This window comes from Solenopsis invicta, chromosome 15, assembly GCF_016802725.1.
Source record: "Solenopsis invicta isolate M01_SB chromosome 15, UNIL_Sinv_3.0, whole genome shotgun sequence".
NCBI lineage: Eukaryota > Metazoa > Arthropoda > Insecta > Hymenoptera > Formicidae > Solenopsis > Solenopsis invicta.
This window is the reverse complement of record NC_052678.1, coordinates 8,130,131-8,148,533: the sequence shown is the minus strand read 5'-3', so window position 1 is coordinate 8,148,533 and position 18,403 is coordinate 8,130,131. Positions and strand designations below refer to the sequence as shown.

General features: G+C 44.2%; 2 protein-coding genes across 9 annotated transcripts in view; one reads left to right on the top strand and one right to left on the bottom strand.

Moving 5' to 3' along the window:
* Positions 1 to 18,403, bottom strand: part of LOC105193330 — a 248,987-nt gene that overhangs the window by 82,262 nt on the left and 148,322 nt on the right. The gene's annotated exons all lie outside the window — the stretch shown is intronic.
* LOC120359683 lies at positions 5,317 to 6,987 on the top strand. Its single transcript, XM_039458110.1, has 2 exons — positions 5,317 to 6,484; positions 6,859 to 6,987. Exon 1 carries the CDS (start codon positions 5,349 to 5,351, stop codon positions 6,480 to 6,482), a length of 1,134 nt encoding a protein of 377 aa, XP_039314044.1. The 5' UTR covers positions 5,317 to 5,348; the 3' UTR covers positions 6,483 to 6,484; positions 6,859 to 6,987.

Here is an 18,403-nt window from a genome sequence, read left to right as displayed (position 1 = left end):
ACGGAAATGCCTCGTTTTTTCCCCCGATATCCGAGCTTGAAAGAGTCGCTGAGAGGGCTTTTACCGTAGGAAATGAATATTACAGGAGTGGATATCGTACATCGGCACCTGGCCCGACGATATTACAACGTCCGGGAACGCGTACATATAGTTACGGCGGCTGAAAACAAAAAAGAGAGTGCACACCCGTCCGGAACAGTAGTAACCGCGCTACATGGCCAGACAGATGCAAGAAATTTACAGAAAAGTACGAGTTTCCAAGCTCCTCATAAAATATCGGTAGATACGCGCGTCAGACGTAACGTATAAATATTTCTTGCTTCAAATTAACATCTAACATTAATGGTCAGGGAAAAAGTGGGATCTTAATTGCATTGCCAACGCAGACAGATACATGTATCTCGATCCCGCTGGACGGTGCGTGCAGACCTACGATTACGCATATCTGTCAGCGGGTGATCGCGTGAACATCGTGCGTGCAAATGCCGCAGGATACGTTCTGAGAAACACGTCAAATATGAGTGACAACGTCCTGCACAGATATGTAGGAATTAGGGAGCGTATATTGGAAACCGATCGACGTACGACCAACGAGACGGACCGAAGACGAATGTGTCAATCATCTCGAGGGGATATTGCACGTGACAGAAGCACAATACACTTGAAGACACGTCTAGTGATCGGTAACAGTTTTCCGGTTTACATCCTATTCTTCCTCTTTTAGATGGACGAGACCGCGTTATGATTCGAGAGATCGATGATTAGAGAGTGTTTGCTATCTATAATATAAACTGCCTTCTAAACTGATATAAGTTTAAAGTGTCGCGATGAAGTCAAACATGTTGAGAAATGCTCCGGTAAAGCTCTCGCGAAGAAGAAATAGTCGCTTTTTTGACGTCATGTAACATTGATGGGTTGATTTTTCGTGAGGATGGAACCTGACAGTACACCGATACCTTTCTTCGGATTCTATCTCTCGCCGAAGGTTTCTTTTCTCAAACGAGCTACCATGTACGTGTCAACGGAATATCTCTTTTCATGGCGGGAGGGCGCACAAAAGAGACGAAAAATGTTTCAGCTCCGTTAAAAATTTCCTCCACCGAGCGCTACAAAGTGGATATTTAATTAAATACAAGAAATACCGAATCTCCACTCGCAAATACCAACACATGTCTCGTGATCTGTGTGTACGTGTGTGTCGTGTACGAAAATGTGCATGCTTACATGTGATCAATACACATCCGGGTCAGTGATTACCCAAGCCTTTGTTAAACGTTTTCTATTGTTATTACACGTTTAAAGTAGTTTCCGGAACAAAAAATATTTGCATGCCGCGAGACGTAAAGTGGGAAACGCCTAACGTTATTAAACGGCGCGGATGAAAGAAGGATGCCCAGGATTTTAATATAAAAGCGCGGACGAGTTTCCGCCGTAAAGATGTTTTTATAACGCGTGTTTACGTAATGCGCCTTCAACGTGAAGCGGCGAGTAAAAATTGCATTCATTCAATTCTTAAGTTCGGTTGCGGAGCATCCGGTGTATGTAATCGCCGCCATCAACGTACAAAAGCGTGCGTTCTGGAAACCTGGATACCATACGAGAATTACCCGCTCCATTGTCTTGCAAATTATTTTCCGACGGCGAAACTGTGCGTGCGCGCAAGAGTTTAGAGAATGGTCGTATTTTATAAATTCAGATTAATTAAATTTCACGTGTGTGCAATGCTTTCATCGCGAAACTTCCGCCCGTTTTACGTCCTACACAGAACAAAATCTCATATTCATCTGTCATACATGTCTATCCTCTGATAAGTATAAATTACGATTAATTTGATCCATTTGGCCCGTTCGACTTTATCCGCGCAAATAATACATCAAAATTTTGTCCGACCGATCGAAATTCGTCATTTGACATTGCCGCTACGGAAAGATCGTCCGCGCAGATGGGAGATCTTATTCTCGATTTTTATATAAACGCGTCGTTCGAGTTGTACGTACGAAGTTACGCGAGTCCAAACGACGACAATGATTTCCTTCGTCACGCATCCGGCCGCGATTCTATCCGGCCACTTAAGATCCGGCGTTTCAATTTCGCGATATCATCGAATCTCTGATGGGTAGTATTGTGCGCGTAGCGCCACATTTCCCAGGAAAAACCATTTTCCGCTCGGCGAGACTTTCGTCCTACCGCCACCGCCGCCGCCGCCGCCGCCGCCCCATGCGGACTCGGCGTATTATAAATTGAGATAGAGGATCCTATATACGAATAACCGATGGTCGGGGAACTGTTGCGGGGGCGGATTCGGCGCACCCGAAAGCGATTGTGCAAGTTTCCCCGCATTCTTACCTTTCCTTTTCTCTCCCTCTTTCTCTCTTATTTTTTTTTACCCTCCCTCGTATACCTTCCATTCCGCTCCTCGATCTCGCGCCGCGGCACAGCCACCGATTCTATTCGTTTCGTCGGAAATTAAATACACAGGCGCCCCTCGCGCGCAACACCAGTCTGTCGTGTATATATCGTCGGATAACCACACCCACCTACTTGTTGAGGAAAAGTTAAGGTGGAAGCAATTCCATGCCGGTTCTTCTTACGCCAGCTTGAGATACGACGCGACGTTGATATACGTGTACGATCGCGAAAGTGGTCCAAGAAACAAATACGAGAGGCAGCGTATAATCAATATTATAACTTAATGTTATCGAAATGTAGGTGAATTTTCTCTTTAGTACAATTTTCATTACGAAAACTTTGACAGTTCAAATTAATGGTTAATAAGATTTTATTTACATAAAAATAATCTTGTAATCTATAAAATAAAAAAAATGTAGAACTGATTCGTAGAACTTTGTCATTACGGAGAAAAGATTAACGATAAAATTAAACATTTTAGATGCATCTTGTCGAATCATTCAAATCAATAGTCACGCAGTCGATTCTCTCTCGGTAGAAATATCTTACAGAATGTCCTTTTCACGGGGGTAAAAAAAAAGACATAAATACCTGGATAGATGAAAGGCAGAGAGGAGACTTGACACGCCACGCGTAATATCAGCGTGTAATTCGACGATTGCCAACGTCCTGCGACGAGCCACGTCTCCCGCGTAATCGTTCGCGCTTTTAATATCAGTCCCGGGAAATTTATTAAGGCCGGAGCCAATCAGATATTACGGCCGCGTACGACTGGCTCCGTCGTGAGAAATGAGCGAGCGGCTAATTATTTCCCATCCTCGCGACAACAACGTACTCACGCACGTGCGTGCGTGCGTGTGCACGAAGCTGTACCATCAACGAGACACGCCAGACGATTTTCCCGCCCGTTACACAACGATATCCGTCGCACCGTTGTACGGTCGAGTAACTTTTTTCTCCCTCTTTCTTTTATTTATTTATTTATTTATTTTTTACCTGATTCCGCATCGAGAATGTCTAACCCCGGTCCTTCGCCGCCAAAAAAGATACCGGGAATTGCGAAGGCGGAGGAAAGGGCATTTTCAATATCTGCTGTATTTCCGCCACCGCCGTCTACCTCCGGGTATCTACCAAAGGGTAACATTGTACGCACCCCCGTCACTGCATTTTAATATTTCAGGATTCAATGATACCGCCTCTACTCGCCCAGCTGTGCTCAAACTTTAATCGATAAAACATCCTGTTTGACGCCATTTTATTAGCCGTGAAAAGAGTGCCGCAAAACAGATCCTACGGCCAATTACAAAGTGTATCTGCGTAAATTGCGACATTAATAATTTTAACTGTTAATTTACTTTGAAAATACACGACAGCGTGCATCTGTCGTGTACCACGGAAGATTGATCTTCTCGTTGAATAATTGCGATTAATTAACATTTGCATGTATTTTTTCGCATTACGCTTCGAAACGTTTTTCGAACGTCATCGCCGGTACAAGCTTGAAATCGATTATCGAGACCGGAATGTGACACTTCCATATAATGTAACGGGATGACAGCCGTCTCCCCCTCCCCCTCCCCTCCGCCCCTTCTCCCCTTCCCTATGATACCCGTCTGTGTTAAATTATCCGCGTCAATTTGGAAAATTCTATGTAACTCGTTGCGATATGATTCCCGGGAGGTATCAAAAGGGGTAAAAGCGGTATCGTCGCACACAATGGGGTCGATGAGGCGTGAGGTCCGCGCTATAAAATCAATTTAATGATTTCTCTTTGTTTACAGCTGTCGTACTTTACGTGCGTACATCAACGAGCCGTGTATTCAATTGATTTCGATACGCCACTTGATACAATGCGATAACAGATCGGGAAACGCCAAAACATCCCCCGAGCGTCGAGCGGAACGTACTCTGAAATGCGTAAAAAATACACGCCTATCGTCGATTGTTGTAATACAGACGTATTGCAACGCGGATCAGACATTTTTGATAACGAAAAATCGGGCGCGATTCTCTTTCTTCGTTCATTCGACGTAAGTGCAGAGGCTCGTTCATAGTCGCGAATGACTCGGCCGATTATTGAAAACAACTATTTGTTCGCGTTGCTGTACTCCTCATGTCTTACTTTGACATTGTATCATCTCTCTCTCTCTCTCTCTCTTTCTCTCGACACTTACGGATAACAAATCGTACTCCCTGTAATCGATACCGCAATAGTAATCCTATCGTTTCTCCAAGTACAGTTGAAGGTGCGATTTATCGTTGCGACCGGTTTTCCCACGATTCCTCATATCGTTCATAAAGCTTATCGATTCGCTCGTAGTCTCTCTGTCTCTCCTCCGAAGCGTCAAGTCTAAGTTTCACTGACGGTATTCGTTATGAAGTTCGAGTAACGGCAGTGTAGTCGAGCTCCGAGGAAGGCAAGGAGTGGGAGAGGTTCGCTCATCTCCTCGATCCACCATCCTTGAGTTTATAATGCGCCCCCATAACTGTATATTTCATGAAACCGTCGACTAACGCGGGAAGAGAATCCTCCCCGGCACGGATTACCAAATATCTCCTTGAATTGTGCGTCGAAACGCGAATTATACGCATCTCCGCGAAAGAGAGATACTTGGGCGAGATTTCGTGAGCGTTGCCGCCGGATGGGTTAGAATTTACAGCCGCAAAAGCGCGAAAGCGTTTATTACCATTTTGTACTACGTAATATTAAACGATCATATATTATAAATCCTACGTATCATTACAAACCCAATGGCGCGCGTCACTTTTTTTTTTATTGCTTTAAAAAATACTTTGAACCTTCTAGAATGAGTTAAAAAAAGTCTTATGTCTGTTACAAAATTTTTTGTGTGAAATTTCGCGCTCTTTCTTAAGCGTGTCGGGCTGCTCCAAAACGACTACCTACGGCACATCGATACCTGCTCGAAGGGTACAGCCTAATGACTTACCTTCTGATTTCTAACTACTCTAGTAGTAGGAAACGTGGATATTCGTCGCTTTTCGGAATCACGTCATTGATTGGATGGTTCACTGGCAAAATCGTCGACGTTGAGGTGAAGTCCAAATATTGCAAATCTTGCGAGCATTGGAAGAGTAAATTAGAAACAGTTGAGTATGAAGAATGGCTCAAAACACACGTTGATGAATGTCAAGCAAATCATGAAGGTTCGTCTGGTAAGATGGAGGTAGACGCCGTCGTCGAAATGTTTCAACGTTCCGAAACTTTACATGGCATGAAATATGCAAACTATGTCGGCGACGGTGATAGCAAAACCTTCAAGGGTATACTGGAGAAACATCCATACGAAAATTTTGAAGTGAAAAAGAAAGAGTGCATTGATCACGTGCAAAAGAGAATGGGCACTCGTTTGCGAAATTTAAAAAAAAATGTAAAAGGCCTCGGAGGAAAAGGTAAATTAACTGCTAAATTAATTGACGAGCTTACAATATATTATGGTTTAGCGATACGGCGGAATCCAAACTCCGTGAAAAATATGAAAAATGATATTTGGGCAACCTTATTTCATAAAATGTCAACCGATGAAAATCCGCAACACGAGAAGTGCTCGGAGTCTTGGTGCGACTGGAAAAAGGCACAAGCAGCAAATTCCTTGGCTACTTACCATCATAAGCCGCCACTACCGAAGGAAATTTTTGAAGCTATCAAACCTATTTACGAGGAGCTGAGCCGTGATGATTTGCTAAATCGTTGCTTGGGAGGCTACACTCAAAATAGCAACGAAAGTTTCAATGCTGCTGTATGGAACTTGGCGCCAAAATCTTACTCAAGCGGCAAAAAAGTATTATGTGCAGCAACTGATATTGCTGTGTGCACCTTCAATGACGGTTTGACTAACATTTTACGAATTATGCAAGTTTTGGAGATGGATATCGGCTACCAAGCATACAATTTTTGCCTTGAAGCCAATGCGACAAGGATCGAGCACTCCGAGCGGGCTTTGACAGATGCAGCAAAGAAGGCACGCACCAGCACAAAATCGTCGCGGAAAGAAAATGAGGAACAATACTTGAGCAAAGAAGGGATGCTTTACGGTCCTGGGATAGCAGACTAATGGTAAAAAATTTCAAACAGTCACATTTTTCATTTTGTCCCGTCTAAAACACGTCTCTAAGCTTTAAACGCGTTTTTCTCAAAACATGGTTTTTTAAAACGGCACGCAGCATAACTCAAACAATTTTCATTCTTTCCACTCCAAATTTTAACCACTTCTTTAAAATAACATTTCGAAGAGAAACACGTACGGAATTTTCGATAAGTTGATTAGAACATTATTTATTGACAAATATGTGACCGTTTTTTCCGTCAAAAATTGAAATTTTTTTTTAAATGCGTGCCAATTACTCAAAAATAAATATTTCTCAAATTCCGTACGTGTTTCTCTAGCTATACTCATGTAGATTAAGAAAAAATTTTTTGTTTTGTTCCAGATAAATCTCTACGATGGTTCTGCTGCGTGCCGCAAACCCCTAAAAAATAAACACGTCTCACGACAGTGGCTATAGCGTCGCCATTTTTTAATATTTTTTAATAAAAAAATTTTTACAAACACTTAAAAACATGTTTAATAACATCCTTAAATATTATTTTCTTCTTACTTTTCCTTCCATGCAAAAATTAAATTTACAGCCGCAAAAGCGCGAAAGCGTTTATTACCATTTTGTACTACGTAATATTAAACGATCATATATTATAAATCCTACGTATCATTACAAACCCAATGGCGCGCGTCACTTAAGTTGATTAAGTGCCGTTAATCCACTGATTAACTAACCGTGATTTAGCGATTCCTCCCCCACCCCCCCATCGTCTCTTCTGGGTCAGAAATTCCCAATACAGCCAAAGAGAGAAAATCAAATTAATCTGGACCGTCGCTAATCGACGCTGCTACGAGCTCGGAAACTCCTTTTCCCTTCGCTCATGAGATGATGCGACAAGAGCTCGCGCGGACTAATATCCGCGAGTTTCATTAAGCCGAGCGTGTTAGCGTCGCGACGCACAGGGGCACGGTCGTCGTTATAAATAACAATAAGGCTCCACGTGGACGGCAAACATCGTAAAACCTTTCGCAAACACCGGGAGGCGGATCGTGTACCGCCTACGCGACGGCGACTAGAATCGTTTTCTCTCTTCATCCCTTTCATCCTCTCTCCTCCTTTCTCTTTCTCTCTCGGAGAGTGCTCGATGGAGAAACCGGCGAGACCGAATGGAATATCGCTTCGTAGATGGAATATGGTCGGCGACGAAGGACGCACGGGCGAGAAAAGCCGCGTCCGACCCGCGTCGTGAAATACGAATTGGGAAGCGTGCCTGGTCGCGCCTCGCCGGGATATTCCGATTTAGGGGAAGGGTATCCCTTCGGCGCGCCGGGAGGGCGGTATGTCAAATAGGCCGAGGGTGCGAGCGCCAGGGGAAACGGGCGTATCCGAAAATATGTTGCAGCTGCACAGCACGTAGCTCGTAATCTTGGGCGACTCGCCGCGGGAGGCATTTGACCCTTTGGCCGGCGAGTTATCGCGGTGGGATTACACCGGGATTTCGGATTTGAAACGAACCGACGTATTCTCGACGAGTACAATTACGGTACGGAAGAGCCCCACGAAGGCACCGCGACGATTGCAGATAAAGATTTATTTATACGGAGCAATTTGCGGAGCAGTATCGTGTAAGGACGACTTTTATATAACGTCTAACGCGATCATGATTCGATGATAGGGGAGATCGGGATTCGTGGCCAACAAGAGGCAGATGGCATTGTGACGTTCCGTTTACGTATTTGTGAAAAGAAAACAATACACTGAAAAAAAAATTTAGTAACTATTACTGAATTTGATAATAGTTATCAAATTCTTTTTTCAGTGTGGCAGAGTTACTACAAAATATTTCTTTTATGAATATTATTTTCATTTTATTTAAATCAAACAAGTAGCAATAAAAAAGTCTGACTCAAGAAGAGGCAAGTAAATTTTCAAGCGTTTCGTATAAATGTCCTTCAGCTTGAGAGTAAATCTAAATGACATATCATCAGTTAAAAGAAAAGTTTCTCTACATTTTTATTTTTAACAGTAACAGTAATTTATTATAATAAAATGATTAAAGTCAAACGTAAGTAGAGATGGAGTATGTTGACTCACATTTAAGATAATCTCAGCTCACGTGCAATTAGGAAATGCGTAAACATTTAGTTACAACTTAATTCTGATAAAGAAATTTATATTTAATACACCTAAATTGAAAAGCAAGCTAAATTTATGAAAAAGTTAATTTGTTCTTTGTAACCGCATTTTGCTATTTGATCATTACAAAATAACTTCAAAAATACTTTATCAATAATCTTTATCAAGTTACAATCTGTTTTTTCATTTCTATTGCGTTTTCACTAATTTAATAGGCAGTTTGTCGTACAGATAACTTACATCGTAACATGTGCCAATTTACCCTGCTCTTAAGACGCAAACTGGCTACAATGTAACACGTTCACTTGCTTATTTCACTTACTACAAAGAAACTATACAATATATAAAATTTTATCGTATTAGTACAGTTTAAACACTGTAAGTTGTTTAAAAAGTTGAATGTCTAAATTGTGAAAACTGTGCCAACGAGCCCCGGTCTCTCCTACTACGCACTCTGTGTCCGAACATAGCGAATTTAATTTTCGACTACATAGGCAGAGGGACGGATAGACGAACGTATTGCCCGAAGTGACTCGCGTCATAAATTATTAATACAATCATAACTCATCGTCCGCTGCGTTAACAGGCACGAAACGAGGAAAAAGGAATTCACGGATCGTTCCGTCGGCTAATAAATCGCCGTTAGCGAGGAGGCGCGTTATAATTCTCGCGTAATTGAAATATGTTTCTCCGGGCGTCCCGCAATTCGTACTCATTGCGCGGCGCGCTGAAACGAAAGGAAAAAATAAGCGTATCCGACAATGCATCTTAGTAGGATGCTTTCTCCCACGATGAATATCATTATCTGTAATGCCCCGCAAATTTTTAAGAATAACGGGGCTGAAGTCGGAGCTTTATTAAAACGTCGGAGGAGTAAAAAGTAAGGGCGCGTTGTGTAGCTCTAGTTCTCAACTAATTTTTAAACTCGCCTACGCGATTCACATCCGCTGATAGAACAATCTCCAGCTCCGGTCGTAAACCGCGGCGCCTGTGCATCGCGAGTTTATACCGACTCGTTCGATAATTTCGCGGGCGTACCTGACTTATCGTTTTCCAGCCGCACGAATCACCGTAAACATTCGAAGGACTGGATGGGGGATGGTTGCTCCATCCGGTATACTATCGCCGCGTGTGTGCCCGTGCTGTGTACATAAATTACGGGTGGGATCGATATCCTTTACGATCTCCAGACGCAATAGCGCATACGCGATAAAAGGGCTTCAGACAGCGACGCGCGGCGCGGCTAAATTCACAATAAGTACGCTAACTCGATGAAACGTGTAAATCGTAAAAGATACGGCCCGTTTGCGGACCGGGCGCTTTTCGCGCGCTTCAAGGGCCCGCCCGGTATTAACCGTCAGGCCGCGCGCGATCTCTCCGAGTACAATTTATTGCGTTTCACCCTTCGCGGTACCTTTCCGGTGTCGGGTTTACGGCCGTAGCGTAGTCGATAGAAGCGCAATATCCGTTTTATAAAGTTGCGAGGTGGATAAGCGCGCACGCGGAGCACGGGTGAAACGACCCTCCTCACGAACGCTCGCCGCTCTCGCCGGGTCGTTAAAAGCGCGATAGTTTTCGCGCTTCTAATTCATCTCGCGCGCACATAACGCGTATCATTTGTCATAACCGCGCTGCGAACAAACGGGCCGCAAGAAATACGGGGCTAGGCCGAAAGTTGCGCGGGAACTTTCCCGGGGCATTAAGCTTATTATATTAGACTTGTTTCCCGCCCGTAAACCCGCGCCGGAAAATTACCGCATCCGTCTTTTACCGCGGGGCTCGGCGGCTTCATCCGTATTGTAATATCTCGGCAAGAGAGAAAGGACGAGAGAGAGAGAGAGAGAGAGAGAGAGAGAGAGGGAGAAAGAAAGAGAGAGAGCCGTGGGCGGGTGCGCGCACGTTCGATCCGAGTTTGGTCACCGAGACCGAGGCGGAACTGACGCGACGACCGCAGAGGGTTAAAAAACGCGCTCGCGACTCCCGCCCAAGGCGGTTCGTTTGATCTCCCGATGAATTTGCCGAGAAATTAATTGTGCCGTAGCGTAGGCGAATTGGCGGGCGCAATCCTCCCGGCATACAATACATATGTTCCACGTTATCTCGCGCGACAGCGACGAAGCCGTATTCGCGTGCCGCAGTCACGCGCGGAATTATACGGCGACAGTAATACTTTGCCTTCTCCAGAGGTAACTAGGAGACTAAACAGCGCGTACCTTTCTTCCCCCACCTCCCTTTCGTTTTACCCTCCTTACCGGAGTGCACCGTCGCCTATTGTTGGAGTTAAAGCTTGAGTGACAATATCTGGATGGCGGCATCGGGTGGCCCCGGGTAACTGGAGCATCCGCTTTGTACGCCCAAGATCGTAAATTCAATTCTCGTTCCCGTTGTCCCACCGGCGGCGTAAAACCGCCCCCGCGACCGGCGCCTTCACGACGACGTGCGCGTGACGATACTTCCTGCCGCAACTTCCGGACGACGGCGCGCGCTTGTGCTATGCGCCGCTTTCTCCGCTAGACGCAAAGTGAATATTATAAATGTCGCTCGCGTGCCATAACGCCTACAAGCGGCGGTGAACTTGCTTCTAACTGAGTTAACGAAGGAGGTCCTGGACGCGAGAGTGAAAAGAGGAAGGGGGAGATGAGAAGGGAGAGATGAGAGGCGTGGAAGGCAAACGTCGCGGAAACGCGTGACGTTTTCAGCTTCCCAAGAAAATTGAGAGAGAAGCGAGCATCCCAAGCTATTTACGCGGATACGGCGGTTGTGAAACTTTCGCCGATGCTCGGAAACATATTAGCCTTATGAATATCAGGTCAGTCCATCAGTTGCTAAGCGGGCATATTTATCATAAATTTCTAAAGCGGCGGGAACAAGCGAGTTTGCGAATATAAAAGAGTAATAAACTCGTAACAATAAAATATGCGTCATCGATTAAAGAAAACCATGTTTTCCGTTACTTTCGTGTAGAGATGCACTTAAAAAGATACATGGATATAGAATTTGATGAATCGAGAGATAAATAGAGATGTATGAACTCTATTCGCATACGTTAATACCTTGTATCATATCAATATTGTCTTTTTTACAATATCGGAATCCGTTATTATTTGTATATTAATAGTCAATTTAATAATAATTAGATTGTTAATTAAAAGAGCTATATCAACAATTTAGAAGATACATCAACGATTTTAAATTCAAACAAAAAAATGTCAGTTCGATTCGATAAATAAATCCTCATTCTCTAGAAAAAAAAGTATATAAATGTGCAAATTTAATTTTGTTCTCTCCTGTCACTCAGATATCAAAATAAGGGTATTCGATCCTGATTTAAATTACTGATAATGCGATGATAATGTGATACGTGATAAATATCACGTGTCGACTGGTATCAAGATTTTCGTAAACGTGTTAATATGCTCGATATGGGTCATTGGCTACGATAATTTTAACAAACACGGAGAATCGGATGATGCATATTTGTCGCTTCGTGAATTCGCGAAAATTCAAATGTCCCGATCGGAAAATAAAAACAATATTTCCGCGGACGTATGTCGAATGGAATAATTTGACGCTCCGTTTCATCCAATTTGCCCGGCAAAAGAAGCAATTGTTCAATGTAAAACATCATTTCTATTTTCTTTTTTGAATTGCAACTGTAATTAACCGTTTTCGTTTGTGAATATTTCAAAGGGAGCGCGTAAAATGGCTGTCTCGTATAAAATTAAAATTTTTCAGAGCCATCGCATAACTTTTTAGTCATTACAGAAAAAAAGGTTTACGAGGTACGCGATATTCCTTTTTCTACATTTATTTATACGCAAGGGTAATCTCGATCGTATCGATATCAAGCGAGATCGAGAAACTCCTGGCTGTGACATTATGCCGGACGAATTGTGTCAAAATGTAGTCAGTGGCAATATCAAACTCTATACAGCTACTAATAGATTAACGATATCGTTAAACCTATCTTAATCTCGCGACTATAGCAGCTGTGGTCTATAGCGCACTTTACATCGCGACCGCGATGGTAATATCAAGAAAACCGTACGCCGCAATTGGTAATCGCGCTTCAAGTTACGTTTATGGTAACCGTAAAACCGCTGGAGAGCGAATTAAAATAGAATCAAACAAAATCCGGCGTTACTCGGCAAGCTAACGCTCGAAATAATTTCGCGAGTACCGTCGTTCTCCTCCGACAGATCTACGAAGATCCGACGGATCTCGCACTTTAATAGACCAAGATTCCGTACGTAGCTCTCGTTGGAACGAACGTTCATATAAGTCGCGATGAAATTGTCACATTCGTGCCGCAGTTTGTGCAACACCGTCGCCTTTCTTTGGTGCTTCAACTGTTTTACATTATCGCGCACATTTTAGTATACGATAAACAAGCGGTAAAGAGTGGCGCGTGTAAACGCGCTTGATACTACCGAAATAAACAGTACGAGAGGCAGAAATACATGCGGCTGTCGTAAAAGATACTCTCGCTCGCGCGAGTTGTTAAAATATCGTTGCACAAAGCGCCGCGTGCACGCGCTCGAGATAATTTCGAGTACGACGTACGTTGAAGCGCCCACCGCACGATCGTGTATCAAAAGTCGTCGCCAGAAACAATTATCCACCATCATCGTACACGACCGACATAATCCGCACTTGTCCGCGCGTCGTGTAAAAAAACTTTCACAGGCGACCGGCTCGACGTGAAGTAAAATTGACGTATACGCGCCCCAGATGCGAGATCCGCGGACGAGAGCTAATCACGCTATCTCGCATTATCTCGTCCCGCATCCCGTGGATTTATCAACCCTTTTTTTCATCGCGTCAGACACCCGATCGTTTTACGAGCAAGTAAGGGCTCGTGCAGATTCACGCGCGTTCGCGTACGCACGTTTGCCACACAAGCGTGGATTTAATAGGGATAACAGGGGATTAACCGTTGCGTTTACTCGTTATTCTCGTAAACTCGATCAAGGCGATTGCCGGGTTCGTTACCAGGATCAAACGATTTGCGTGACTCCGGACTCGGCCTGGTCTCGACGTTCGCGTGTGCAATTGCCGACCGACAGACCGACCGACCGACCGACCGACCGATCAACTGGTCGATCGTCAATCCAACGATCGCCAATACCGCGGAAAGAAGAGTCAGCAATCCGTCGTTGTGAACTAATCGCATTCTGTTACGTGATTAATAGGCCTCGCTGCGCGTCCGCCTCGCAAGGAGTCACTCAAAGAGGAAATGCAATAAACATGCGAGCTTTCTCGTTCGAGTTCGATATCGACGTCGCGCACGAAAACGCGCATCGTCGCAGAGCGCAGCCCAGATTTATCTCGGTCGATCCGCTTCGCATGATTAATAGAGTATCGGATTGTATTTTTCACTGTCCGGACGCGCGCGCTTCGCGTGGGCTGAACGGAAAAAAAAACGTAGAACTCTCCTTGACGGGCCGTGATATTTTCGTCGGTATGGAAATTTGACGGTGTGGTATTTCTTTTGCGCGTTCATACGTATATACGGTGGAATCCGACCGTGACATATAGAGGTGGCCGGAAAGAGCGCGGACGATATTTTACTGGTACACGTTTCCCCGATATGTGTTAATTTTCCGTAGCGTAGCGCGGTAACGTCCGTACGTACTCTCGCCCCGATCGCTGCAATTACTTTAACGCGATTCTCATTTCCACCGATGAGATAATGGAAATTGCCGCCCCCACGCCGCTGCCGCCGGGGGAGGCCGTGGCGCCTGTCAAGCTCGGTGATAATCGCGCGGACAGATGGGTCGACGAAAGAAGGAGTAAAACGGTTGCTTTTATTGGACGAATGCAGAGCCGCAGGGCGGCCTGGTGGATATACCTTCCCTCCCAAGACACCCTCATGAATGTCGAAATACAGGCTCATTCCGTTCAATTCTGTAGAAACGGCCGTATCTGTATATACACGGTGGCGTGTGACAAACGATCCTCCACGTCCAGCAATATATCCCCGTCCCGACTTAAGCGCGGCGGTCGCGTTCACGTGGCCGAAAAGGGCAGAGGTGGTTGCGCCGTGGCGGTCATTAAATTTTTATTCCGGTTTTATGCGATTTGCGTGCCGGCGTGAGCGCGCGGGGAGGAAGCCGGGGCAGAGCGAGGACTTAATGATGATGTATAGGGGCCGAGCGGCGGAGCGACGTGAAAACGGTCGCGGGAGGGTGCCGCTCGGTCTGTGCTCTCTCCCGGCAACGAAAGGAGAGTTTAAACACAAGAGGGGTAGAGGGAGGAGGGGAAAAGGAGAAAAGAAAGAGCAAGCCAGTTGAAGGAATACCAGGTATGACTCTCTCCAGGTGGAGGCGCGATATTTCATTCGCTGTTCGCGCGCTATCTGATTGTAGAAGGAAGTACACGCGTTCCCTCCGGACTTCCCGCCCGAAATTCCGAAGAAAGATTTATACGCGATCCAGATATTAAAAATTGGATAAATATATACTACGTACGTATACTTTGACGTGAGAATAAGAGAGATACTTTTTTTTCTTTCGAATATCGATGTTTTGCCGATTTGATCGTTGTACATTCCTCAGCAACATATTGCTCCGAGCACAGTAACGCAGATAGATCGATCGTTTTATTACGTTTTATCCCCTTTAAAACCTTGTCGTTGTTAAAAAAAAGTTCGATAGATATTTTTGGTGACTGCAGATCGTTCGATGAACTTGGTCACCGTTCCGCGGCAGACGAGCAGCGGGAAAAATCCGATTTCCTTGAAAGTGTTCCGTTGCGAGTAACAGTATTATACGGCGAATCTCACGGTGAATATATCCTATCCGGGTCAGATGTAAATGCGGCTATTTATGAAATCTGACATCTCCATTCCGCGAGCGCTTCGCGTGTGCGCGTTAGGACTTCTAGATGCCCAGTCGTTGACATTTCAGAAGGACGTCGGGCCTTTCCCGCAATATTTCTTCTTCCCGGTCGCGGACAAATGCGATATCTGCACTTGATATCGCCGACCGTTTCGTGCCTATGTAAAAAAATAAATAAATAAAAGAAAACCGCTTTGTAAAATGACCGATCGCGGAAGACAGCAATAAGACCATTGTTAATAAGACCATTGTTGCAACAATATCGTCCTTTCTTCATTCCAGAAGAACTCCAACGAGAAATCTGAGCGACGGGTAATGTTCAATTAAAAAAATTTTAAATCGAGATAACGAACGATGCGTACTCTAATTCAATTTACGAACTGTGTTTCAAGACCGAAAGTAACGGCGTGCAATTTGAAGAACTCAAAAAATGTAAAGTCACACGTAAAAAATATTATTGATCGTCAAAATCCCGTTATGATCGTTCGTTGATTTTATTTCGACTTTAATTGTGAAAAAAAGGGTTTTTTTCACGTTAGATAATTATACCACGCATTACGCCACGCTGCAAAATCAATTTCGCTCTGTAAAACTCGAGCGATATTTTTAGAGACGTCACGAAAATGACGCTAGATTACGGTTAGCGAAGTTAATTGCATTTGCAACGGTTATCAGAGACACTAAAGGGATTATTACCGAAAATGTATCCGATTGATTTTGAATCGCGTTTTGGATCGCCGCTCTAATGGATCTACATTGCGCGCACGTACATCCGTAATCGCTGAATTATAGGGATAAAATGACTCACGCGATTTATCTCTCTCTCCCGTACACACAACGATAAAATAAAATATTTAATAATCACCGAAACGCGTGCGGATTTCGCTTTTCGATCCCACATCGACGTGCACCCCTTCCCAAAACTATACATTGTCCCGAGCCATCCCGAGTGTACTTGTGATTAATGTTGCATGAGGGGAACTCCTAATGATTATTTGGCAGCGTTGAGTTATCAGAAGGGAGTAACGCTCGCGGTCGACAATAAATTATTATTATCTGGAAACACAATGAAAATCCTTATCTCTTTATGTCATGTAGAATTTGCCATTATCCTCGAGGAATGAGATAAGCATTCAATTCGACGTTATTGCGATGTTGCGCGCGTAATTAGTACGAATTACGAAAGGGACGCCTTTAATAAATACGATAGCGTGTTACGCCGTGCAGCGCGCGTTACGTACGGCTATCTAATAATTAAGCAGCAACAACTCTATTTGACGGTTATCGAATAAAAAACGCAGGGCTTCGAAAGAGAAGACGGCGGAAACTCACGCGATCGCGAGCGCAGCCGGTCGCCCGCCCGTCCGCCCGCGCGCACGCTTGAGACTGCATCGACATGATACATACGCTTTTAATTTTAATAATGGCCACAAATTAATTGGATATCGCCGGCCGTAATGGCGTGTCGATGACAGGTCGAATGGGTGGTGCCGGAAGCTCGTACGCAATTTCTACGTGTACGCGTGTACGCGGCGGGCACATAATTCCCCTCTCCCTCCCTTCCTCCCTGCCTCTTTCTCATCCATTTCCGAGTCTCTATCCTTTTTCACGTGTTCGTTGTCATAAGCACTGCTCGTTAGTTAAAATTCGTAATAACTCTGCTACAATAACTCGAAAAGTGTTTACGATATTTACTCGCGACCGTAAGTAGTTGAGAACAGAAAAGTCTCCCTTTATCCGGAGTTAATTTTTAAAAAGCCGGTTAATGGTCTTGAGTGGTCGTTTCTGTAAAATTAATGGCTGTGCGTTGTAGTCTTCCTCTATCGAGCGTCCTGAATGTGACTTCGGGCGTATTGTAAATGTCAACGGTAATATTCCATAATATTGTACATGATTTAATGCATTTAACGTTATCAATTTACCTACATTATTTAGTTAAATTTGATACACCGCCAATATATGTATGCACAGAATCGAGCTCGAAATGCGTTGCGCTAGTTCACGGCGTAATTATAATACGAAATTATTTTGTATACAGTTAGTGCTGATATAATATTAACATAATATTAATTCGTCTAACGATCCTAGAAATTGATGCCGCTAGTACAAAGTTCAAAACTCAATAACGTCAATTATACCACGGTAATTCTTGCCAAAGCTTCCGCTCGATGAAAGCCGTAAAATAAATCGCGTACCGGAGAAATAGAATACTTTTCACGGCAGTGGTCGGTGGCTTGAAGTATTATTGAAAACTCTCGTACTCCAGCGCTATCAATACACGAACCGTATATATCAATGTTCTCTATGCACACAGGACGGAAAAGAGGCTTCCGCACGTTCATATTTTGCCGCACACCTCAGGAAATTACGCTCCTTTCTACCAATTCCACCTCGCGTCCATTGGACTCAAATGATGTTGCCAGAGAAAATAGCGCTGTCATTGCGGCTGTCACACGGGCCAAAAGGGGAGGAGAGGCTCGTAAATCATAAATAATCCGGTCAGCCTATCTTAGATGTCATAAATAGTACCTAGCATCGACGTTACAAATCCAAATCATTCCCGTCGAGTGTGCTCGTGCATTTATCAATTAAATGGCCAGCGCCCTCCTCTCTCTCTCTCTCTCTCTCTCTCTCTCTCTCTCTCTCTCTCTCTCAGATTAACGTAATAAATATATAATTAATCGGTGTATTTTTCTTTTTACGTGTCCCAAGTGGATTATGTCGCTTATAAGATGATAAATTGTGCGGTGACCGTGCAAGAAGAAAACAATTTTTTACCCGAGCCCTTCTTGCGTGTAACCACTCACGGGTTAACTTATAACTGGGACAGGTTAGTGAGCTTCGTAAACAAGAAACGCAAGAAACGTACGGTAAATCACGGCACCGGTCGAAGCTTGCCGTGCAAATGGCGCACGGTTTGCGCCATAATATGATGCGCGGTAAAAGACCACCGCCGTCGC

Coding starts and splice junctions, on each gene's coding strand:
- LOC120359683 (XM_039458110.1), top strand. CDS start 5,349: ATGACTTACCTTCTGATTTCTAACTACTCTAGTAGTAGGAAACGTGGA.